Below are 26,683 nucleotides of genomic sequence, written 5' to 3'. Positions count from 1 at the left end.
ACCCTGCACTTGGGTGGATGTGTTTTGTTTTTAGTACTCTGCAGGTGACTAGTGGCACCACGGTAGAATTGGTCAGGTGTTGGACTTGTGATCCAGTGTTCACTGTTGACCAGGGTTTGAGGCCCCATATCATGACGGGCACAGTAGCTGAATGGTTAAAGCGTTGGACTTTTAATCTGAGGATCTCGGGTTCGAATCACGGTGATGGCGCCTGGTGGGTAAAGGGTGGAGATTTTTACGATCTCCCAGGTCAACATATGTGCAGACCTGCCAATGCCTGAAACCCCTTCATGTGTATACGCAAGCAGAAGACCAAATACGCACATTAAAGATCCTATAATTCATGTCAACGTTCTGTGGGTTATGGAAACAAGAACATACCCAGCATGCACACCCCCGAAAGTGGAGTATGGCTGCCTACGATCATACATGTAAAAGCCCACTCGCGTATATACAAGTGAACGTGAGAGTTGCAGCCCACGAACGCAGAAGAAGAAGAAGAAGACGAAGAAAAAAGCCCTGTATGTGCATGATGTTGTGACCTTGGGAAAGGCATTTTGTCCAGGTTTTCCACCTCATGTGAATGGTAACTGACTTTTGTCAGGGAAAGTTAGAGCTGGCTGAAGGAGAGGATGGGGGTCATACCTTCTTATCCCCAGCACTCAGTACACTTCATGTGAATGGTAACTGACTTTTGTCAGGGAAAGTTAGAGCTGGCTGAAGGAGAGGATGGGGGTCATACCTTCTTATCCCCAGCACTCAGTACACTTCATGTGAATGGTAACTGACTTTTGTCAGGGAAAGTTAGAGCTGGCTGAAGGAGAGGATGGGGGTCATACCTTCTTATCCCCAGCACTCAGTACACTTCATGTGAATGGTAACTGACTTTTGTCGGGGAAAGTTAGAGCTGGCTGAAGGAGAGGATGGGGGTCATACCTTCTTATCCCAGCACTCAGTACACTTCATGTGAATGGTAACTGACTTTTGTCAGGGAAAGTTAGAGCTGGCTGAAGGAGAGGATGGGGGTCATACCTTCTTATCCCCAGCACTCAGTACACTTCATGTGAATGGTAACTGACTTTTGTCAGGGAAAGTTAGAGCTGGCTGAAGGAGAGGATGGGGGTCATACCTTCTTATCCCCAGCACTCAGTACACTTCATGTGAATGGTAACTGACTTTTGTCAGGGAAAGTTAGAGCTGGCTGAAGGAGAGGATGGGGGTCATACCTTCTTATCCCCAGCACTCAGTACACTTCATGTGAATGGTAACTGACTTTTGTCGGGGAAAGTTAGAGCTGGCTGAAGGAGAGGATGGGGGTCATACCTTCTTATCCCCAGCACTCAGTACACTTCATGTGAATGGTAACTGACTTTTGTCAGGGAAAGTTAGAGCTAGCTGAAGGAGAGGATGGGGGTCATACCTTCTTATCCCCAGCACTCAGTACACTTCATGTGAATGGTAACTGACTTTTGTCGGGGAAAGTTAGAGCTAGCTGAAGGAGAGGATGGGGGTCATACCTTCTTATCCCCAGCACTCAGTACACTTCATGTCAATTCACTGTCCCTCTGGCCTTAAAAAAGCTTTGGGAGTTTTGTCCTTTAATTTAGACTTTTGTTGTAAATGTGTTTCATTTTGATTTTCAGTACTGGACAGGTGAGCGAACTAGGTGGAGAAGAGTTATGCAAATGTTGATGAATGGAGTTTAGAGAAGAGCAGAAGAGAAGACCAACATGGGCTTCAGCAACAACAGATGTAGGAATAAGTAACAGGAGGAATGGATAGAGAGGGAGAGGAATAATAGTAGTCATAATCATAATCATAATAAGATGCAGGCTTGTATAGCTCAGTACCCCCATCTCAGATGGGGCTCACCGTGCTTTACAATAAAAAATACAACTTTAGGTGTCATAGAATATGTACAAAGTCAACACAGTTTCACATGACATTGGCTGAAATATACATATGTAAGACTAAGTGACATAAAGAAATGTATATGTTTGTGTAAATCGACACAGGCGCCATCACAGTAAATCACACAGGTGCAAATCACAGCAAAACAAAGCACATCACATTCACCATTGTCAGAAATAAACACCAGGGAACCAGGAATCATGGTAAACACACCAAAATCATCACAGATGCATATAGATCAACACAAAGGCACATTCTGCAACAAAAATCACAGCAAGCATATGCAGACAGAAAAATTTCAGTGAGAAAAGTACAGTTTGAAAAGATATGTTTTGAGTGCTCTCTTGAATGCGGGTGTCGGGGTGTAATGGAGGTGTGAGGGCAGTGAATTCCATTGTTTAGGTGCAACAAAAGAAAAGGAACATTCACTATAAGTTTTAGTGCGAATCTTTGGAATGGACAGTGTGCGCTTATCATTTGAAGAATGGAGTTGTCTGGATGGTGAATAGACAGAAAGTAGATCTGAAAGATAGACAGGACACGAATCAGTGAAGAAATTGTGACAGAGGACTGAGAGTTTGTATTGTATTTGTGCTTGAATGGGGAGTCAGTGAAGAGAAGTGAGGAGGGGAGTGATGTGTTGATGTTTCTTAGCTTTAAGAGTGAGTTGTGCTGCAGAGTTTTGAACTTTTTTAAGTTTGTCAATACAGTGTTTGGGGCAGCCAGCAAGAAGAGCATTTCCATAATCCAGTCTAGATAGAACAAAAGAACAGACCAAAGTCTTTGTGGTTTCTGTGGTTAGATATTGCTGAATGGAGCTGATTTGTCGGAGTGATGCATATGCTGATCTACAAATGTGGTTGATGTGTGTGTCAAGTGTCATGTCATCAGAAAGCATGTAACCTAAATTGCATGCTGATGTTGAGAAAGGTGTGTCTGAGGTCCATACCAGGATAAATGAAGGCTTAGGCAAGTCAGAAAATGAGCGCTTTGAGTGAATGAGAAGTGCTTCTGTCTCATCATTTAGTTTGAGTTTGTGATCTGTCATCCATGATCTGACATCTGTGATGCATGACTGTAAAGTCTGTATGGTTTGACCTATTTCTGTAGCGTGACATGTTATATAAAGCTGCGTGTCATCTGCGAAAGATTGATTGGAAACAAAGTGACTTTGGATGAGTGTATGAAGAGGTTTGGTATACATGATGAACAGTATAGGACCTAAGACAGAACCCTGTGGAACTCTGAACGAAACAGGTGCTGGTTGTGATGAGTGATTATTGATAATGACTGTCTGTATGCGACTTGAAAGATATCTTTTGACCCAGGAAAGAGCTAATCCTGAAACTCCATAGTAGTGATGAAGGATGTACAACAAAAGAATGTATGTCTGAAACTGTGTGTATGGTGTGGTTCTCTCTCTCTCTCTCTCTCTCTCTCTCTCTCTCTATATATATATATATATATATATATATTATATGTCCTAAAGGAAAATGAACACACTATCCAATTATGACAGTTTCACATGAACTTAATGATTTTGTTGTGGGGAAAATCCTACAGTGATGCAGAGAGAAATTTCCATTTTGGGGCTTTTTTAATTTTTATTTTTATTTTTATTTTTTTAATTTTTTTTTATACAGTGAAGTCGTATGGAAATTTTTGTCTTGGGGCACTTTTTTTTCACACTAAAATGGGACATAAATTTCTTTCCTTTTTTTTTGCACTCTGGAAATAGTGGAATTGACAGAAATTTTCATTATGGGCTTTTGGGGGTTTGGGGTGGGGTGGATGGGGGTTTGCACACTGGAATGGGATGAACATTTCTGTCCTGGGGCACATTTTTCTGCACACAGGATTGGGACTGAAATTTCCAAATTGGGGCACTGTTTTGCACACTGGTAAAGGACAGAAATTTCTGTCCTGGGGCAGTTGTTTTGCACACTGGAATGGAAATTTATGTCATAGGGCACTTTTTTTTTCTTTCTTTCTCCCCCCCCCCCCCCCCCCCCCCCCCCCCCCTCCCACATTGGAAAAGGATGGAAATTTCCATCTTGGGGCACTCACGGGGTTAAGGTAAGTTAAAGTTGGTATTTAACAGTTTGAATAAGATGTAAAGAAATGAATGACAACACTCCATGATAATAACCAACCGTATGTATAGTTCAGCTGCTTGTCTGTTTCTGTCTGTCAGTCTGTTTGTCCAGGTTTCTTTTGTTGTTGTTGTTGGCTTTTTTATTTCTTTTTTTCTTTCTTTCTAAATGTCCTTTAAGTTGTCGTAAAATGTTGACCTATTAAAATGGAATTTAAAAAATTTTATATTTTTTTAAGAAGTTGAAGTTAGTGTTGGTGGATTGCAGGGTATGACTTCGGAGGCCGGGTGGCGACAGGGTGCAGCTCTGTCAACGTGACCACAGGCGTCTCCTCACCTGTGGACCAGGGGGAGGTCAGCCAGATGGCCGTGTGGAGCCCAGGTGAGTGGGTCCTGTCTCCCCTCCCCCCTCCTACACCCCTCCCCCCCTCCTACACCCCCTCCCCCCCTCCTACACCCCCTCCCCCCTCCTACACCCCCCCCCCCTCCTACACCCCCTCCCCTCCCTCCTACACCCCTCCCCCCCCCCTCCTACACCCCCTCCCCCCTCCTACACCCCCTCCCCCCCCCCTCCTACACCCCCTCCCCCCCCTCCTACACCCCCTCCACCCCCTCCTATACCCCTCCCCCCCCTTCCTACACCCCCCTCCTACACCCTCACCCCTCCTACACCCCCCTCCTACACCCTCACCCCTCCTACCCCTCCTACACCCTCACCCCTCCTACACCCCTCCCCCCCTCTTACACCCCTCCCCCCTCCTACACCCCCTCCCCCCCCCTCCTACACCCCCTCCCCCCCTCCTACACCCCTCACCCCTCCTACACCCCTCACCCCTCCTACACCCCTCACCCCCCTCCTACAACCCTCACCCCTCCTACACCCCTCACCCCCCTCCTACACCCCTCACCCCTCCTACACCCCCTCCCCCCCTCCTACACCCCCTCCCCCCTCTTACACCCCCTCCCTCACCCCTCCTACACCCCTCCCCCCCCTCCTACACCCCCCCCCCTCCTACACCCCCTCCCCCCTCCTACACCCCTCCCCCCTCCTACACCCCTCCCTCCTACACCCCTCCCCCCTCCTACACCCTCACCCCTCCTACACCCCCTCCCCCCTCCTACACCCCTCACCCCTCGTACACCCCTCCCCCCTCCTACACCCCTCACCCCTCCTACACCCTCACCCCTCCTACACCCCTCCCTCCTACACCCCTCACCCCTCCTACACCCCTCACCCCCCTCCTACACCCCTCCCTCCTACACCCCTCCCTCCTACACCCCTCACCCCTCCTACACCCCTCCCTCCCTCCTACACCCTCACCCCTCCTACACCCCCTCCCTCACCCCTCCTACACCCCTCCCTCCTACACCCCTCACCCCTCCTACACCCCTCCCCCCTCCTACACCCCCTCCCTCCCCCCTCCTACACCCCTCCCCCCTCCTACACCCCCTCCTCCCTCCTACACCCCCTCCCCCCCTCCTACACCCCTCACCCCTCCTACACCCCTCACCCCCCCTCCTACACCCCCTCCCCCCTCCTACACCCCTCCCTCCTACACCCTCCCCCCTCCTACACCCCCTCCCTCCCCCCTCCTACACCCCTCACCCCTCCTACACCCTCACCCCTCCTACACCCCTCCCCCCTCCTACACCCCTCCCTCCCTCCTACACCCCTCCCCCCTCCTACACCCCTCCCCCCTCCTACACCCCTCCCTCCCTCCTACACCCCTCCCCCCTCCTACCCCCCTCACCCCTCCTACACCCCCTCCCCCCCCTCCTACACCCTCACCCCTCCTACACCCCCTCACCCCCCTCCTACACCCCTCCCCCCTCCTACACCCCTCCCCCCTAGTGCCCTGATATTTATAAATAAATAAAAAAGAAGATAATAATAACAACCCCCTGCACCCTCCCCCACTCAAAAAAAAAAAGAAATATATTGAGATTTGACATTTGCCAGACAAAAATCTGTACATAAGAGATGACAAATAAGAAAATGTCCATGAGGTAAGATTTGTAAAGGGGGTGGGGGGGGGGAGAAGCTGCACTGCACTGCAGCGAGGCACTCTCCAGGAGAGAGCAGCCCAAATTTCACACAGAGAAAGCTGTTGTGACAACAGTACATTGCAATACAATACAATACAATATACTACAACAAATACAATACAGTACAATGCAATGCAACATAATACAATGCAATACAATACAATACAGTTTAACACAACACAACGCAATCAACACAACATGTTTGTACCCAGTGCAGTAGGCTATTGGAGGTATACATTTACCGTTAGCGACCCACTGCGGAGAAACCATTGATGTCGTTGTCACTCTGGTGTTGTGGCTGTTTGTGATGGTGGATGGTATACCTGTCAGTGTCATCTCTTTGTGCAGTGTTTGGTCACTGCAGGGAAACATTGTCCTGACTGGCTGTGGGCATGTTGCTTAGAGTGGGACATTGTTGACACTGGTACAGTGTTTGGTCACTGCAGGGAAACATTGTCCTGACTGGCTGTGGGCATGTTGCTTAGAGTGGGGCATTGTTGACACTGGTACAGTGTTTGGTCACTGCAGGGAAACATTGTCCTGACTGGCTGTGGGCATGTTGCTTAGAGTGGGGCATTGTTGACACTGGTACAGTGTTTGGTCACTGCAGGGAAACATTGTCCTGACTGGCTGTGGGCATGTTGCTTAGAGTGGGACATTGTTGACACTGGTACAGTGTTTGGTCACTGCAGGGAAACATTGTCCTGACTGGCTGTGGGCATGTTGCTTAGAGTGGGACATTGTTGACACTGGTACAGTGTTTGGTCACTGCAGGGAAACATTGTCCTGACTGGCTGTGGACATGTTGCTTAGAGTGGGGCATTGTTGACACTGGTACAGTGTTTGGTCACTGCAGGGAAACATTGTCCTGACTGGCTGTGGGCATGTTGCTTAGAGTGGGACATTGTTGACACTGGCTGTTCATGGTTTCTGTTAGGGTTTGAAAGTCTCTGGAGTGATTGCAGTTTTTTGTTTGTTTTTGTTTTTGTTTGTTTGTGGTTTCGTAGAGCCATATGGTGCGTGTGTGTGTGTTTATGCATGTGTGTGTGCTTGTGTGTGTGTGTGTGTGTGTGTGTGTGTGTGTATTTGTCTATGTATGTGTGCTTGAGTGTGTCTCTCTGTGCTTGTGTGTCTCTCTCTCTGTGTATGTGTGTTTGTCTGCCTTGTGTCTGTGTATGTGTGTACACGCTTTGTGTGTGTGTGTGTGTGGTGTATGTTTGTGTGTACTTGCATGTGTGTGTGTGGTATGTGCATGTGTGTGTTTCTGTGTATGCATGTGTGTATGTATGTTTGTGTGTGTATGCATTTGTGTGTGTGTATATATGTCTGTGTTTGTGTGTGTGTATCTGTGTGACTCTGTGTGTGTGTGTGCACACATTGCAGGTGCTGAAGGACTGTGTGAGAAGGCAGGGCGCCGGTTCCTAATGTTTGGGGACGACGTGCAGTCCTCCTGTGTGCTGCGACTGGCCTTCAACGACATCAACACCTGTGACTCCCTCAGGTCAGTCAGTCTCACAGATGACGGGCGCAGTAGCCGAGTGGTAAAAGCGTTGGGACTTTTAATCTAAGGGTTCTGCATTCGAATCTAGGTAACGGCACCAGGTGGGTAAAGGGTGGAGATTTTTCCAATCTCCCAGGTCAACATATGTACAGACCTGCTTTGTGCCTGAACACCCTTCATGTGTATACGCAAGCACAAGATCAAATACGCATGTTAAAGATCCTTTAATCCATGTCAGCTTTCGGTGGGTTATGGAAACAAGAACATACCCAGCATGCACACCCCCAGAAACTGAGTATGGTTGCCTACATGGCGGGGTAAAAACAGTCATACATGTAAAAGCCCGCTCATGTACATAAAGTGAACATGGGAGTTGCAGCCCATGAAGAAAGAAGAAATCTCACAGATCTCTGTGTCCATGGGAACACAGGTGTTGACACACTCCAACACAGCGTCCATGACGGTCTGGGTTTGATTCCATGACCACTCTCACGCTGTCTTCCATTACCACTCTCACCCTGTCTTCCATTACAACTCTCACCCTGTCTTCTATTACCACTCTCACGCAGTCTTCCATTACCACTCTCACCCTGTCTTCCATTACCACTCTCACCCTGTCTTCCATTACCACTCTCACGCTGTCTTCCATTACCACTCTCACGCTGTCTTCCATTACCACTCTCACCCTGTCTTCTATTACCACTCTCACGCAGTCTTCCATTACCACTCTCACCCTGTCTTCCATTACCACTCTCACGCTGTCTTCCAAGGTTTGATTCCATGACCACTCTCACGCTGTCTTCCATTACCACTCTCACCCTGTCTTCGATTACCACTCTCACGCTGTCTTCCAAGATTACCACTCTCACGCTGTCTTCCATTACCACTCTCACGCTGTCTTCCATTACCACTCTCACCCTGTCTTCCATTACCACTTTACCACTCTCACCCTGTCTTCCATTACCACTCTCACCCTGTCTTCGATTACCACTCTCACGCTGTCTTCCATTACCACTCTCACGCTGTCTTCCATTACCACTCTCACGCTGTCTTCCACCACTCTCACCCTGTCTTCCATTACCACTCTCACGCTGTCTTCCATTACCACTCTCACGCTGTCTTCCATTACCACTTTACCACTCTCACCCTGTCTTCCATTACCACTCTCACCCTGTCTTCGATTACCACTCTCACGCTGTCTTCCAAGATTACCACTCTCACGCTGTCTTCCATTACCACTCTCACGCTGTCTTCCACCACTCTCACCCTGTCTTCCATTACCACTCTCACGCTGTCTTCCATTACCACTCTCACGCTGTCTTCCATTACCACTCTGTCTTCCATTACCACTTTACCACTCTCACGCTGTCTTCCATTACCACTCTCACGCTGTCTTCCATTACCACTCTCACGCTGTCTTCCACCACTCTCACCCTGTCTTCCATTACCACTCTCACGCTGTCTTCCATTACCACTCTCACGCTGTCTTCCATTACCACTCTCACGCTGTCTTCCAAGGTTTGATTCCATGACCACTCTCACGCTGTCTTCCATGACCACTCTCATGCTGTCTTCCATTACCACTCTCACCCTGTCTTCCATTACCACTCTCACCCTATCTTCCATTACCACTCTCACGCTGTCTTCCAAGGTTTGATTCCATGACCACTCTCACGCTGTCTTCCATGACCACTCTCACCCTGTCTTCCATTACCACTCTCACCCTGTCTTCCATTACCACTTTACCACTCTCACGCTGTCTTCCATTACCACTCTCACGCTGTCTTCCATTACCACTCTCACGCTGTCTTCCACCACTCTCACCCTGTCTTCCATTACCACTCTCACGCTGTCTTCCATTACCACTCTCACGCTGTCTTCCATTACCACTCTCACGCTGTCTTCCAAGGTTTGATTCCATGACCACTCTCACGCTGTCTTCCATGACCACTCTCATGCTGTCTTCCATTACCACTCTCACCCTATCTTCCATTACCACTCTCACGCTGTCTTCCAAGGTTTGATTCCATGACCACTCTCACGCTGTCTTCCATGACCACTCTCACCCTGTCTTCCAAGGTTTGATTCCATGACCACTCTCACCCTGTCTTCCAAGGTTTGATTCCATTACCACTCTCACCCTGTCTTCCAAGGTTTGATTCCATGACCACTCTCACCCTGTCTTCCAAGGTTTGATTCCATTACCACTCTCACCCTGTCTTCCATTACCACTCTCACCACTCTCACCCTGTCTTCCATTACCACTCTCACCCTGTCTTCCAAGGTTTACTGGAAAAATCAAACTGAGCGTCTTATCAGATGAGATGATAAACTGAGGTCCTGTGTGCAGTTGGCACACTGAAAAAGATCCCATGGCAACATGAATAAGTGTTGTCCTCAGGTGAACTTTTGTTGAAGAAATCCCATCTGATAGGTACACAGATATGTATGCAGACTTCAGAGTGAAATGTTCAAACATTTATGGCTGCACATTGTATGCAGACTTCAGAGTGAAATGTTCAAACATTTATGGCTGCACATTGTATGCAGACTTCAGAGTGAAATGTTCAAACATTTATGGCTGCACATTTTACTTCTTTTTCTTTTCATGACTGGGTTTTGTCTTTAACCCATTCAACTGTGGGGAGTTTACAGCTGCAGCGGGTTTCCATGTCTGGATAAGGAAAAAGCAGAAAATAGACCATGTTTTCCTCCCAAATCCATGCTGACACACCCAGAAATACTGTACAAGTTAGCTCCCTTGTCTGTGCATGTGGAGGAACGTGAAAAACTGTTTTAATGGAATGAGTTTTGAAGTGAAAAACTGTTTTAATGGAATGAGTTTTGAAGTGAAAAACTGTTTTAATGGAATGAGTTTTGAAGTGAAAAACTGTTTTAATGGAATGAGTTTTGAAGTGAAAAACTGTTTTAATGGAATGAGTTTTGAAGTGAAAAACTGTTTTAATGGAATAGTTTTGAAGTGAAAAACTGTTTTAATGGAATAGTTTTGAAGTGAAAAACTGTTTTAATGGAATGAGTTTTGAAGTGAAAAACTGTTTTAATGGAATGAGTTTTGAAGTGAAAAACTGTTTTAATGGAATGAGTTTTGAAGTGAAAAACTGTTTTAATGGAATGAGTTTTGAAGTGAAAAACTGTTTTAATGGAATGAGTTATGAAGCCAGAGAGCCTTGGGCACAAGGTTGAACAAGGTTTATTTTGTTTTTGTTTTTTTAAAGTTGGGCAGTCTTGGTATGACCATGTGTGGTCAGCTGGAATACAAGCAACAGCTTGAAATGTCAGAACACCAGGGAAGGGTGTGTCCGTTACTTACTGGTTTGTTTTCATTTCGCTTTGGTATTTGTTGACAAGCATTTGATTGAGCGGAAAGAAAATTTTCTGTGTTAATCATTAGCAGCAGACAGTAAAGTCTGTTGAATTTGAATTGACCGTACTGAACAGAAAGCTGTGCTGATGCTGAATGTGTGTTCTTCAGTTTGTCTGTCCGCATACTGTGATTTTAGACGATTTTAGATGATTCTAGCTGATATTGACACTGTGAAGGTGTGTTACAGGGGCCTAGTGTTGAACCATCTCAATGTCTTGATGCCAGCCAATGTCATTGGTCGCTACGGCTACAACAGTCTTGACGTCAACAACAACAACTGGATTGGAATCCTCAGGTGGGTTTGGTTTTACACAGACTGTTAAAGGCTGGGGTTTGCTGTATCTTTTGGGTTTACAGTGAATATGTGGATTGAAATTCTTACATTCTGTCTGTCTGCAAAAGAAAAGTTGGCTTGTGCGAATTTTACAGTGTTGATTCTGACTCTTCTTCTTTCTCTCTGTTTGGGAGGAGAGAGGAAGGTGAGGGGGTGGAAGTTGTGAAATGTGCTCAGCGGAGACAGGCACTCTGACAACACTTTATCACAAACTCTGTGTGGAAAAATGATTAAAACATATGATTAAAACATGTTCATCTTTCGTGTTCTGCTTTTGTTCTTTGTTTTTCTCCAGCAGTTAATTCACTCCGGACGAATAGTTCTCTCCCTTGCATTTCCCTACAGACGACCCATTTGTTAGGGTTAGGGAAAAAATCACAAAAAATACAAAACATAAAGTAACTGAATGAAACTCACTGTACTTGACCCACTGACCCCTCTCCTCACGTCATGTGAACGCTCACCCTCCTCCCTCTTCACTGCTCTCAGAAGCTGAGTCACTATCAGTAACTTCTTGCTGGTAGCTTTCTTCACTGCAGATACTTTTTTCAACATCTTCATCATCCTTGTCGATGTCGAAACCTTCAGTTTGAAGCATTTCAGTCACTTCAGCAGCGGTAAAAGCCGCTGTCGTGATCCAGTTTGCTCAAAAAATTTCCACTTGTATCACCTGCAACGCCATTTTCGATACGTATGCAGATTAGCTTGTCGTGTGGGGTCCTGAACTCGGTGGCTCGCTGTGGAGTGTGTTGTTGTGAAATCTCATGAAGAAACTTTCAATTTGACATTTGACATGTTCACAATGCCCAGTTTAGCTGCGATTGTTATGCTATCACATGAGGAAAACATGGAAAAAATTTTTATTGTCAAAACCACTATAGCGTTTGGTTGTCCAGAAAGCTACCTTACGTCAGGAACACTATAGCATTCCATCGTCTGGAGTGAGTTAAAAAGCATGACAATCCAAACATATTGAGCTCCATAGGAGTGTAGCCTTAGACATGTTTCATTATGATGATGATAATAATAGTAATGATAACAACAATGTGTATTTATGTAGCATTTACCCTGCGGCTCTAAGGGCATTTAATGATAATAAGAAAAAAAAACAAAGGTACAGACTCACAAAGAAATACTACATTAAAAATATTATAACATCACTTGTCTCACACACCTCTGTCACCTCAGCAGTCCCCCACCCACTCCCACACACACACACACACACACACACACACACACACACACACACACTCACACACACACACACACACACACACACACACACACACACACACACACACACACACACACACACACACACACACACAGCCCCGGAGTACAGAAGTGTGGGCTGGGTGGGATCCATAGTTTGAAAGATTGTTTGAAGGAACATGGGAGATGATTATATAACAACTCATCTATCTACCTTTAAAGCAAATCTTAAAACTTACCTCTTTAAAAAATACTTGTCATAACTCAAATAGTGCTGTTGTTCCAGGCCCATGGCAATGTGAGTGTGTGTGATGTGAGAGTAGAGAGAATGGGAGTGAGTAGATGGATGGTGGTGGTGTGGTTCGAAAGGGAGAATGACCCGATTTCTACCCCTTTTACCTTTTCTATCCAAAATTTTATTTTACAGTTTTTACGAAATCTGTGGCAATCTGTGGCATGCAGATTACAGTTATGTTTCTTTTTACATGTATGTATTTTAAGTGAAAATTGCTGTCATCTCAGCTATTTAATCATGTGTGTGTCTGTGCGTGTGTGTTAGTGTGAGTGTTGGAGGGTAACAGTAGTAGTAATGATAGTATGTTATTTTGTGAGTTTTATGCATTGTGTTTTTATAATATTAATGATTCTGTTTGATGTTTCTACTACATTTTATATGCTTTTAATGATTCTGTTTGATGTTTCTACTACATTTTATAGGCTTTTTTGTTTCACTTTACTGGATTGTAAAGCGCTTAGAGCTTGCTTATGCTTGTATTATAGTGCTATATAAAAATGTTAAATATTATGATTATTATTATTATTAAAAACTATATTAGTGCGGTGGAGGTAAGTAGCCACATCCACTTTTGTTTTCTCCCCTTCAGTGGGTTGTTTTCTCCCCTTCAATGGGTTGTTTTCTTTTCTCCCCTTCAGTGGGTTGTTTTCTCCCCTTCAGTGGGTTGTTTTCTCCCCTTCAGTGGGTTGTTTTCTTTTCTCCCCTTCAATGGGTTGTTTTCTCCCCTTCAGTGGGTTGTTTTCTCCCCTTCAGTGGGTTGTTTTCTCCCCTTCAGTGGGTTGTTTTCTCCCCTTCAGTGGGTTGTTTTCTTTTCTCCCCTTCAATGGGTTGTTTTCTCCCCTTCAGTGGGTTGTTTTCTCCCCTTCAGGTTGTTTTCTCCCCTTCAGTGGGTTGTTTTCTCCCCTTCAATGGGTTGTTTTCTCCCCTTCAGTGGGTTGTTTTCTCCCCTTCAGTGGGTTGTTTTCTTTTCTCCCCTTCAGTGGGTTGTTTTCTCCCCTTCAGTGGGTTGTTTTCTCCCCTTCAGGTTGTTTTCTCCCCTTCAGTGGGTTGTTTTCTCCCCTTCAATGGGGTTGTTTTCTCCCCTTCAGTGGGTTGTTTTCTCCCCTTCAGTGGGTTGTTTTCTCCCCTTCAGGTTGTTTTCTCCCCTTCAATGGGTTGTTTTCTCCCCTTCAGGTTGTTTTCTCCCCTTCAGTGGGTTGTTTTCTCCCCTTCAATGGGTTGTTTTCTCCCCTTCAGTGGGTTGTTTTCTCCCCTTCAGGTTGTTTTCTCCCCTTCAGGTTGTTTTCTCCCCTTCAGTGGGTTGTTTTCTTTTCTCCCCTTCAGTGGGTTGTTTTCTCCCCTTCAGTGGGTTGTTTTCTCCCCTTCAGGTTGTTTTCTCCCCTTCAGTGGGTTGTTTTCTCCCCTTCATGTTGTTTTCTACCCTTCAGTGGGTTGTTTTCTCCCCTTCATGTTGTTTTCTACCCTTCAATGGGTTGTTTTCTCCCCTTCAGTGGGTTGTTTTCTCCCCTTCAGTGGATTGTTTTCTCCCCTTCAGTGGGTTGTTTTCTCCCCTTCAGGTTGTTTTCTCCCCTTCAATGGGTTGTTTTCTCCCCTTCAGTGGGTTGTTTTCTCCCCTTCAGGTTGTTTTCTCCCCTTCAGGTTGTTTTCTACCCTTCAGTGGGTTGTTTTCTCCCCTTCAATGGGTTGTTTTCTCCCCTTCACTGGGGTTGTTTTCTCCCCTTCAGGTTGTTTTTTCCCCTTCAATGGGTTGTTTTCTCCCCTTCAGTGGGTTGTTTTCTCCCCTTCAATGGGTTGTTTTCTCCCCTTCAGGTTGTTTTCTCCCCTTCAGTGGGTTGTTTTCTCCCCTTCAATGGGTTGTTTTCTCCCCTTCAGTGGGTTGTTTTCTCCCCTTCAGTGGGTTGTTTTCTCCCCTTCAGGTTGTTTTCTCCCCTTCAGTGGGTTGTTTTCTCCCCTTCAGGTTGTTTTCTCCCCTTCAATGGGTTGTTTTCTCCCCTTCAATGGGTTGTTTTCTCCCCTTCAGGTTGTTTTCTACCCTTCAGTGGGTTGTTTTCTCCCCTTCATGTTGTTTTCTCCCCTTCAATGGGTTGTTTTCTCCCCTTCAGGTTGTTTTCTCCCCTTCAGTGGGTTGTTTTCTCCCCTTCAGTGGGTTGTTTTCTCCCCTTCAGTGGGTTGTTTTCTCCCCTTCAGGTTGTTTTCTCCCCTTCAGTGGGTTGTTTTCTCCCCTTCAATGGGTTGTTTTCTCCCCTTCAGTGGGTTGTTTTCTCCCCTTCAATGGGTTGTTTTCTCCCCTTCAGTGGGTTGTTTTCTCCCCTTCAGTGGGTTGTTTTCTCCCCTTCAGTGGGTTGTTTTCTCCCCTTCAGTGGGTTGTTTTCTCCCCTTCAGGTTGTTTTCTCCCCTTCAATGGGTTGTTTTCTCCCCTTCAGTGGGTTGTTTTCTCCCCTTCAGTGGGTTGTTTTCTCCCCTTCAGGTTGTTTTCTACCCTTCAGTGGGTTGTTTTCTCCCCTTCAATGGGTTGTTTTCTCCCCTTCAGTGGGTTGTTTTCTCCCCTTCAATGGGTTGTTTTCTCCCCTTCACTGGGGTTGTTTTCTCCCCTTCAGGTTGTTTTTTCCCCTTCAATGGGTTGTTTTCTCCCCTTCAGTGGGTTGTTTTCTCCCCTTCAATGGGTTGTTTTCTCCCCTTCAGGTTGTTTTCTCCCCTTCAGTGGATTGTTTTCTCCCCTTCAGGTTGTTTTCTCCCCTTCAGTGGGTTGTTTTCTCCCCTTCAGTGGGTTGTTTTCTCCCCTTCAATGGGTTGTTTTCTCCCCTTCAGTGGGTTGTTTTCTCCCCTTCAGGTTGTTTTCTCCCCTTCAGTGGGTTGTTTTCTCCCCTTCAGGTTGTTTTCTCCCCTTCAATGGGTTGTTTTCTCCCCTTCAATGGGTTGTTTTCTCCCCTTCAGGTTGTTTTCTACCCTTCAGTGGGTTGTTTTCTCCCCTTCATGTTGTTTTCTCCCCTTCAATGGGTTGTTTTCTCCCCTTCAGGTTGTTTTCTCCCCTTCAGTGGGTTGTTTTCTCCCCTTCAGTGGGTTGTTTTCTCCCCTTCAGGTTGTTTTCTCCCCTTCAGTGGGTTGTTTTCTCCCCTTCAATGGGTTGTTTTCTCCCCTTCAGTGGGTTCTTTTCTCCCCTTCAGTGGGTTGTTTTCTCCCCTTCAATGGGTTGTTTTCTCCCCTTCAGTGGGTTGTTTTCTCCCCTTCAGTTTGTTTTCTCCCCTTCAGTGGGTTGTTTTCTCCCCTTCAGTGCGTTGTTTTCTCCCCTTCAATGGGTTGTTTTCTCCCCTTCATGTTGTTTTCTACCCTTCAGTGGGTTGTTTTCTCCCCTTCATGTTGTTTTCTCCCCTTCAGTGGGTTGTTTTCTCCCCTTCATGTTGTTTTCTCCCCTTCAGTGGGTTGTTTTCTCCCCTTCATGTTGTTTTCTACCCTTCAATGGGTTGTTTTCTCCCCTCCCTTCAGGTTGTTTTCTCCCCTTCAATGGGTTGTTTTCTCCCCTTCAATGGGTTGTTTTCTCCCCTTCAGGTTGTTTTCTCCCCTCCCTTCAGGTTGTTTTCTCCCCTTCAGTGGGTTGTTTTCTCCCCTTCAGTGGGTTGTTTTCTCCCCTTCAGTGGGTTGTTTTCTCCCCTTCAATGGGTTGTTTTCTCCCCTTCAGTGGGTTGTTTTCTCCCCTTCAATGGGTTGTTTTCTCCCCTTCAGTGGGTTGTTTTCTCCCCTTCAGTGGGTTGTTTTCTGCCCTTCAGTGGGTTGTTTTCTTTTCTCCCCTTCAGTGGGGTTGTACTTTGCACAAGACAGGAAATCACACCCCTCCTTCAGAGTCTGCGCCAGTGGCTCACAATATAGTATGTTAAATTTCATGTGATTTTAGGGGAGGGGTTGGTGGGGGGGATGTCCTTTGAAGATCAGATTCAAAGATTTGAAGATTGAACAGTGTGAGATATTCATCATGATCAATCTGTGTGTCTCCAGAGAGGATCCGTTCCCAGCCACCACCACCACAGCTCCCACCACCACAGCCACTACCACCACCACCAATCTCTCCAACGTCACCATGACAAACCTGCCCACGATTGCGGACAACATCACCTTTGACCCTCTGTCGGTGCGGGGGGGCGTGTGTCGAGACATCGTCAGCGGAATCCACCTGGAGGTTCTGTACGCGGAGACGGGCCGCAACAACCACTACCCTTTGCTGGAGGTCGTCGGTGCTGCTGTCAGGTAAGGGGTGGGTTGTGGGGGTGGAGGGGCAGGGGGGGTGAGAGTGGAAGGGAGAGGGGCAGGGTGGTGGTGAGGGTGATAGAGAATGGAGGGGTGGTCAGGATGATGGTAAAACAAATACGCATACAGACAGAAAAGAAAAAAAAGGAAAGAAAAAACCAAAAGGATGGTGCCGCACTGTGGCAATGAGGTCTCTCTCTCCACACGGAGAGCAGCTTTGATTTTCACACACAGCACAACACAGTACTGTCAACTCTGTACAGCACATCACTACATGACAACACAACAAAATACAATCAATGCAGTAGAGTACAACACAACACAAAATGGTATGATCAGCACAATTCAGTGCAACACGACACAATATAATGCAATCAGCACATTACTTTAGAACAAAATACAACATCACAATATGTGATCCACACAATACAATACAGTGCAACACAACATTACAATCAAAATAACAACATAATTCAACCAATACAATACAATCAATACAAGATAATGCAATTAATACTACACAATACAACCAGCACAATACAATGCCACACAACACAATACAAGTGGCACAATACAATACAATAAACACAATAGAATCAGCACAACACAATACAATCAGCACAGCACAATACAATCAACAGTGCAACACAATACAATCAGCACAACACAATACAATCAGCAATGCAACACAGTATAATCAACAGTACAACACAATACAGTCAGCACAACACAATACAACCAACACAAACTCAATACAATCAGCACAACACAATACAATCAATACAACACAGTACAATAAAGACAAACACAATACAATCAGCACAACGCAATACAATCAATACAACAAAATACAACAAACACAATACAATCAGCACAACACAATACAAAACAATACAATAAACACAAACACAATACAATCAGCACAACGCAATACAATCATTACAACACAATACAGCCAACACAAACACAATACCATCAGCACAACACAATACAATCAGTACAACACAATACAGTCAGCACAACACAGTACAAGGAACAATGCAACACAATACAATCAGCACAACATGATACAACCAGCACAACACAGTACAGTGACACACAACACAACACAATGCAACCAGCACAACACTGTACAGTGACACACAACATAACACAATACAATCAGCACAACACTGTACAGTGACACACAACACAACACAATACAACCAGCACAACACTGTACAGTGACACACAACACAACACAATACAATCAGCACAACACTGTACAGTGACACACAACACAACACAATGCAATCAGCACAACACGATACAACCAGCACAACACTGTACAGTGACACACAACATAACACAATACAATCAGCACAACACTGTACAGTGACACACAACATAACACAACACAATACAATCAGCACAACACTGTACAGTGACACACAACATAACACAACACAATACAATCAGCACAACACTGTACAGTGACACACAACACAACACAATACAATCAGCACAACACTGTACAGTGACACACAACACAACATAACACAATACAATCAGCACAACACTGTACAGTGACACACAACACAACACAACACAATCAGCACAACACTGTACAGTGACACACAACATAACACAACACAATACAATCAGCACAACACTGTACAGTGACACACAACACAACACAATACAATCAGCACAACACTGTACAGTGACACACAACACAACACAATACAATCAGCACAACACTGTACAGTGACACACAACATAACACAACACAATGCAACCAGCACAACACTGTACAGTGACACACAACACAACACAATACAATCAGCACAACACAGTACAGTGACACACAACACAACACAATACAATCAGCACAACACTGTACAGTGACACACAACATAACACAATACAATCAGCACAACACTGTACAGTGACACACAACACAACACAATACAATCAGCACAACACTGTACAGTGACACACAACACAACACAACACAATACAATCAGCACAACACTGTACAGTGACACACAACACAACACAATACAATCAGCACAACACTGTACAGTGACACACAACACAACACAATACAACCAGCACAACACAGTACAGTGACACACAACACAACACAATGCAATCAGCACAACACTGTACAGTGACACACAACACAACACAATGCAATCAGCACAACACTGTACAGTGACACACAACATAACACAATACAATCAGCACAACACTGTACAGTGACACACAACACAACACAACACAATACAATCAGCACAACACAGTACAGTGACACACAACACAACACAACACAATACAATCAGCACAACACTGTACAGTGACACACAACACAACATAACACAATACAATCAGCACAACACTGTACAGTGACACACAACACAACACAATACAATCAGCACAACACTGTACAGTGACACACAACACAACACAACACAATACAATCAGCACAACACTGTACAGTGACACACAACACAACACAATACAATCAGCACAACACTGTACAGTGACACACAACATAACACAACACAATACAATCAGCACAACACTGTACAGTGACACACAACACAACACAATACAATCAGCACAACACTGTACAGTGACACACAACACAACACAATACAATCAGCACAACACTGTACAGTGACACACAACATAACACAATACAATCAGCACAACACTGTACAGTGACACACAACACAACACAACACAATACAATCAGCACAACACTGTACAGTGACACACAACACAACATAACACAATACAATCAGCACAACACTGTACAGTGACACACAACACAACAGAATACAATGCAATCAGCACAACACTGTACAGTGACACACAACACAACACAACACAATACAATCAGCACAACACTGTACAGTGACACACAACATAACACAATACAATCAGCACAACACAGTACAATGCCATACAACATAACATGATACCACGTGGACATGAATTAGATTGATAAAGCATTCTGTATTCTGTAAGGTACACGGTGAGCAACTGGAGCATGTGGTGCGTGGGGCCCAACGCAGGCCGCTGTCACAGAGACTCCACCACCACCCAGCCCTTCCTACTGACCAGCTCCGTGCAGTTCACCCGCGTCTCCCCCACCACCCCCCAGCCCCCCATCCTGTGAGTACCCCACACCACCTTTTACTGCGCCCTTTTGGAGGGAGGTGGTTGTTTCAGAAAGAAAGAATTGGTTGACAAAAATTGCTGTTTCAGAAAGAAATAATTGGTTGACAGAAAGTGCTGTTTCAGAAAGAAATAAGTGGTTGACAAAAAGTACTGTTTCAGAAAGAAATAATTGGTTGACAAAAGTGCTGTTTCAGAAGTAATTGGTTTACAACATGCTGTATCAGAAGTAATTGGTTTGCAAAACGCTAAATGCTGTATCAGAAGTAATTGGCTTGCAAAATGCTGTATCAGAAGTAATTGGCTTGCAAAATGCTGTATCAGAAGTAATTGGTTTACAACATGCTGTGTCAGAAGTAATTGGTTTACAGAATGCTGTATCAGAAGTAATTGGTTTACAGAATGCTGTATCAGAAGTAACTGGTTTACAACATGCTGTATCAAAAGTAATTGGTTGACAAAATGCTGTATCAGAAATGAGTAATTGGTTCACAGAAAAGTTCTTTTTGAGAAATGATTGCTTTACATAAAAGGTGATTCATAACTGGTTGGTTTAGAAAAGTGCTGTTTCAGATATTTGTTTTTACAAAACTGCTTAATGAGAAATATTGTGTGAACAATGTCAGCAAAGTGCACATACATGTCATGATTGTCTTCAAAGTGGTTTATTGCACATCTAGATTATTTTTCTTTTTTGCTTCTTATTTTTTTCTCACATCATTTCGAGGGCTCTCAAGACGGGACCAGCTTCCTCCCCTTTTTTTTAAATCATTATTTTTAAAGCAAATGTGGTGCAGCATATAATGGATTATTCTGCACACTTTGACGCCACCTTGAAACTGTAACTGCATGTTTTGTTGTTCGTGTTAGTTGGCTTTACATTTGGGTTGTCAGGTTTTATGTGTTTGTTGACCAGTTTTACACATTGGTCGATATGTTTTATATGTTGGTTGACAGGTTGGTTGACAGACTGTATGTGTGGGTTAACAGGTTCTACCAGATCCACGACAAAGAAACCTGTGACTCGGACACCTGCTACCGCTTCTTCGACGACTTTGATACGTCCATGTGTCACTACGACACGTGCTGGCATGAACTGTTCTACCCCATCACGCAGGGCTACCAGGGGTCAGAGGGCGTGAACTACACACGAGGCTTCAGTCTGTTGTTTCTGCTGTTCGTGTTGGGCTACGTGTCTGTCACCAAGCCCTGGAAGTGAGGCCCGTGCAGGGTTAAGGTGGCTTAAAAAAAAAAAAAAAGCATCACAAGTGCCTGATGATTACTCATTCTACTCCAGGTAGGAGATAACTCGTACCATGATTATTTCCTCTGTGGACCAGGTATGGGTATTCTCGTACAAGCACACTATTGTAATTTTGTTCATTCTTGCTTGGTGCAGTTGGCATTCTAAACTGAACCGTTCATGGATTCTGGAAGCATGAAAAAGCAGCTTTGTTTTACCAATTAAATCAACATTCCTCCATCGATTTTCGCTGTTTTAGTGAAGCACCCTGTTTTTTCTGCAGTGGTGTCATGTAGGGCTGGTCCAGGGGAGGTGTAGCAGACATGTGTGAAGCACCCGGTTTTTTCTGCAGGTCTCATGTAGTGCTGGTCCAGGGGAGGTGTAGCAGACATGAGTGAAGCACCCTGTTTTTTCTGCAGTGGTCTCCTGTAGTGCTGGTCCAGGGGAGGTGTAGCAGACATGAGTGAAGCACCCTGTTTTTTCTGCAGGTCTCCTGTAGGGCTGGTCCAGGGGAGGTGTTTTTTCTGCAGGTCTCATGTAGTGCTAGTCCAGGGGAGGTGTAGCAGACATGAGTGAAGCACCCTGTTTTTTCTGCAGTGGTGTCATGTAGGGCTGGTCCAGGGGAGGTGTAGCAGACATGAGTGAAGCACCCTGTTTTTTCTGCAGTGGTGTCATGTAGGGCTGGTCCAGGGGAGGTGTAGCAGACATGTGTGAAGCACCCTGTTTTTTCTGCAGTGGTGTCATGTAGGGCTGGTCCAGGGGAGGTGTAGCAGGCAGGTAGCTGTGGGGTAGAATGAGTTAAACAGAAAGAAAATGGAGGGGGAAAAGTTGGTTGTTTTTTTCATCTGTGGAGAATATCTTGTTCCTCTTGTCCACCATCCAAGGATCGTGTAACCATGTTTCCAGCTTGTTCATGCATCTCACCAAGTGGCCTGCCACATGTATGTTGTCCTTGTGCTGGTGTGTTGCTGCTGGGGCTGTTTACCCTCAACCGGAAATGGGAGTGTTGCCAATGGTTCGGAAAAAAAAAGTTTGAAAAAGTCACAGAAGAAAAAGAGATAAAGGTATGTCTTTCACAATGTCTTTTCTTTTGTTAAGGGGGTCTTTCGTGTTCCTGTTTGTCATATGATAGGGTATTACACATTCCAGAAAATGTGACAGTGCCTTTTCTTTTGTTAAGGGGGTCTTTCGTGTTCCTGTTTGTCATATGATAGGGTATTACACATTCCAGAAAATGTGGCCATTGGCGTTCCAGTTTATCCGAAAATATGTCCATCCACATTCCAGTTTATCTCATAATAATGCGTTTCAAATTCCAGCTCATTTCATAGCTGTTTCACACGTTTCTTTCTGGGTTTTTTGTTTTGTTTTTTGTTGTTGGTTTTTTTTTTTTTTAGATTTATTTCAGAAAGGGATCTTTCATTCTGATTATCTGGTACTGATCTTGTCCGACAATTTCTGAGGTGACTTTAGAAGCCTGATTCTGTCAGTAACCACATAGCTAAAAATTAGGGGGAAAAAGGTAAATGTCTGAAAACTGACAGTTGAATACAAGATCCATCAACACTGATGCCATACGTTCTGCAGTTTGTATGAATGTTTGAATCATATTAACATGTGCAGCGTTTGCATCAAAGAATGGAGAATAGAGCGAGTTAAAAAGAACAACAACAAAAAACCACAATTGTCAGTAGATAGGAATCAGCTCTGTCACCTCATGAATAGGTGGGAGAGGAGGGATTTTATTTATCAGACTGCCAAACACAAAGTAATCTCCTGCTTTTTGTGGTGGATTTCTTTCTGCACAAGATTGAGTGCTATATAAATGTTACTGTTATTATGGAGTGTTCCCGACATTCGCACCATTTGTCATCTCCAGTTCTTTTCAACCAGTTCCAGCCAGGGAGAGAAAGTGAAAAAGTATCAAGAAGATTCAACTTTGATTGTAAAATACTAACAGGTAGGTAAAGGGGTGGTGCCATATTAAAGTGACGCTCTTCCCAGGGAACAGCACTCTGAATTCCACACAGGTGCCTGACATGGTTGAAGTGTAATACAGTACAAAAGCTGTGGGAGATCAGTGTAATTTTCTTTTCCAGGTATGAAATCGTTCCATTGATGGTCACATCATGTGTGCATATTTTTCTTAAGTTTGAAAACCACTGTTCATTCTGAATGATGTGGATATTATGGGGAAGGTATTCCATATTGTCCTCGAACAAAAAGGCAAGAGAGAAACTGTGATGTATCAAGAAACTTCTGACAGCTCAGAAAGTGGAAAGATGTACTCAAAATAGTATGCAAAAAAAAAAAACTTTCTTCCTTGTGTGATGCAAGTTAAACAGATGTAAAATGTTTGAATGAATGAAAGTAAATTAATATGTGGGTAAATGTGTGTGTTTGCTTATGTTTATTAGTATCAGTTCACCTGATGTGATATGTAGTGAGCTTCAATAAATTTATCTCGTTGTATGTGCATATGAGGTTTTATCATCTTTAAATCATGCATTTGATTTAGTATCCATGACTTTTTATGCCGTCCATTGTGGAATGAGTTTATAAAATGAATATTATGGTAGTTTGGATTATAGTTTGATGCATGGATGAATGGATATTTCATTATTCTTTGTATGAATACATATTGTTACAGTGTAGAGTACTGAACATGTGATGAAAAGAGATGACAAAATATTTTTAAAATATTGAAAAATTATGTACTTTTTCAGCTTTGATTCTTTGTGTGTTTGGTAAAATGACCAAGGTCTTTAATTGGATTGTTTTTACTGTATCGTAGGATCACATATGTACATGAACAGGATTCCTGCAAAGTATCACTGAACAGCCAATACTTATTTGTTTTGAAACAAAGGTGAAAAAATACCACCATATACAAATTATACTGATGAACTTTCACACACAACAAAAAAAATTACTGAGAAGAGAAGAAAGGCAAGTTTGAAACAGGTGTGCCATTTGACATGTGTGTAAATGGTCTTTGGTGCTTTTTTTTTTTTTTTTTTTGAAGGTCCTGCAGCCTTTTAGAGCCATATATTTATATATAAGCAGGGGGTGGGGGGCAGGGGGGGGTCAATGAATTTGTGTTGACAAGGTCTAGGACTTGGCATAAGAAGACATTTTTAATCTACCCCAACCAAATTCATTTACCCATTCACACCTGGGCTAGTGAGGAAAATCAAAGTGCCTTTCCCAAGGACACCATCATCATGCTGAAACAGGGGCTTCAAACCCTGACCTTTGCTCAACACTGGGTCAGAAGTCCAACACCTAACCGATTTTGCCACGGCGTCTACTGTTCATGCAATACTTAAAAGATATGAAACTGTTTACATTCTGGAATATATATTCACACCAAGTGGTACAGGTTTGTGTCTATTGCCTTATGCACTGGACACGATGGAACATGCATTGCAGAAAATGTCATCAGACATGCTTCAACATTCATGCTTGCAGACAGAAAAAAAGAAGAAAAAAAGAAAGGATGGCACTGCAATGTGGTGACCCGCACTCCCTGGAAAGAGCATACAGATTTTCACACAGAGAAATCTGTTAAGAAAAACAACTACTAAATTATACAATACAATACATTCACTCAATGCCAAGTCCGCTCACACACCAGGCAAACAAAAAATAACCCAAAGTAAAATCACTTCTGTGTCTTCTCTTTAATTGTATTGAGTTTTGCCACCCCCAAACAGTGTAGTAAATATGGCCTGAAGACTACTGCCAACAAAAGCGATTCCTGTGGAAATGCCTTTGTTTAGCAGACACCATGAGAACTGAAGATATAAAACCAGAAAGTCCACATCTGGACGTCCACAGGCAAAGGATAAACAAGCTGGTGCAATGCTATAAAACGGGCAACACTGCCAACTGCTGACAACATTTAAACTTCAAAGCACAGGGCACTGATAGCTCTTCAGATCTCACATATGCATGCTTCCTTCATCAACACAAACTGTAGTTGTATATTTCATTGTGGATTTTTTTTTTCCTCGATTCCTTGAAGCATGGATGATTTTGTCAGATTTATTTTTCAGACATTTCTCCCTGTCAGAAAGGTCACTGATAGTGGTTCCTCTGCTTGCTCTGGACCTCTTAAAAACTGGGATAAAAACGAAACTAAATGTGAAAACACCTATGCAGTTTTTGAGCGAAAAATCTTAGCAGCCTGGGTATAAGGCGTAAGAATTTTCAGTACCAGTGTCTGCCATGCTTTCAAGTCCTTTTTATCAGCTACCAGTGTGTTTATTCTCCAAACACATTCGGTACATGGAATTATCCACATCATCATGAACTTTTCACTGCACGAAATTGCAGCCTTTTGCTGTCTCTGCTCATGTGTGCATTTTCCTTTTCCTAACAGGTATGTCAACACAGGTGTTTTTATGCCCATACTTTTGGATGAGTGTTCTTGTGCATGCTCGCAAGCAAACACATATAGCAATGTACATTTCTGATTTTTGTCTCATCCTGAACTTTACCACATGGGAATTACATAAAAGATCTTTTTGTAAAATGTTTTTTTCTGCTTCAACAATAATGTTTTGATGTCCTGAAAACTTTAATTGTGAAAATTTATTCTTTTACCTGTCAGACAATCAAGTTTTCATTCCTTTTATTGTTGTTGTTATATTCAAACAATTATATAAAAGCGTAAGCTCAATGTCAGTAAAATACATCAAAAGAACAAGACAGACCCACTTCTTCAGGCCTTTGGTAATGTACTCAACAGAGCAGAAACCAACTGTCCACATGGTTATGGAATATGTTCCAGTGTAAACATGGAATGGTCATTCTACAGATCATCGCTGCCAGCCTTGTCCCCAATCTGAATGGCAGACAGATTAACCCATTGACTGCTGCTGACAGTACCCTCGTCAGTGAAAGGCTGTCGCTTCACTGATTCCTCTTGGAATTGCACGACCTTTTGTTTAGTAAATTCCATGACACCATTACTATAGTTAAGTACACAGAAAGAATTAAGTGCCTTTCAAATTCCTGCCCCACTGATCTCACATCACCAAGGTTCAGCAGTCATGGGGTTAACACTTCTAAACTTGTGTAACGCATCGACAGTGCAACCCACTTTGGTATTAACAGAAATCCACTGCAATCTTGACCATCAATGTCCATGTCCATGATGATGGTTGCTTCCCAAACTTTCCGAAAAGACTGTACTGGTATTGTTTTAAATCCTACGCTGTTGTAACAAGTGCAGATCAAGGTTTCACCAGCAATG

General features: G+C 44.0%; 1 protein-coding gene across 4 annotated transcripts in view; it reads left to right on the top strand.

Moving 5' to 3' along the window:
- Nucleotides 1–24,384, top strand: part of LOC143302233 (uncharacterized) — an 88,658-nt gene extending 64,274 nt beyond the window's left edge. Inside the window, exons 16-22 of one of the 4 annotated variants that reach the window (XM_076616812.1) lie at nt 4,272–4,385; nt 7,433–7,550; nt 11,123–11,230; nt 16,767–17,015; nt 20,031–20,177; nt 21,171–21,735; nt 22,188–24,384. In XM_076616812.1, coding sequence (XP_076472927.1) covers nt 4,272–4,385; nt 7,433–7,550; nt 11,123–11,230; nt 16,767–17,015; nt 20,031–20,177; nt 21,171–21,399 — 965 coding nt within the window. In that variant the 3' untranslated portion in view covers nt 21,400–21,735; nt 22,188–24,384. The other 3 variants (XM_076616811.1, XM_076616808.1, XM_076616809.1) reach the window with 3 other exon arrangements.
- The last annotated feature ends 2,299 nt before the right edge of the window (nt 24,385–26,683 follow it).

Source organism: Babylonia areolata, chromosome 29 (genome assembly GCF_041734735.1).
Source record: "Babylonia areolata isolate BAREFJ2019XMU chromosome 29, ASM4173473v1, whole genome shotgun sequence".
NCBI lineage: Eukaryota > Metazoa > Mollusca > Gastropoda > Neogastropoda > Buccinidae > Babylonia > Babylonia areolata.
This window is presented reverse-complemented; position numbering and strand designations above follow the sequence as displayed.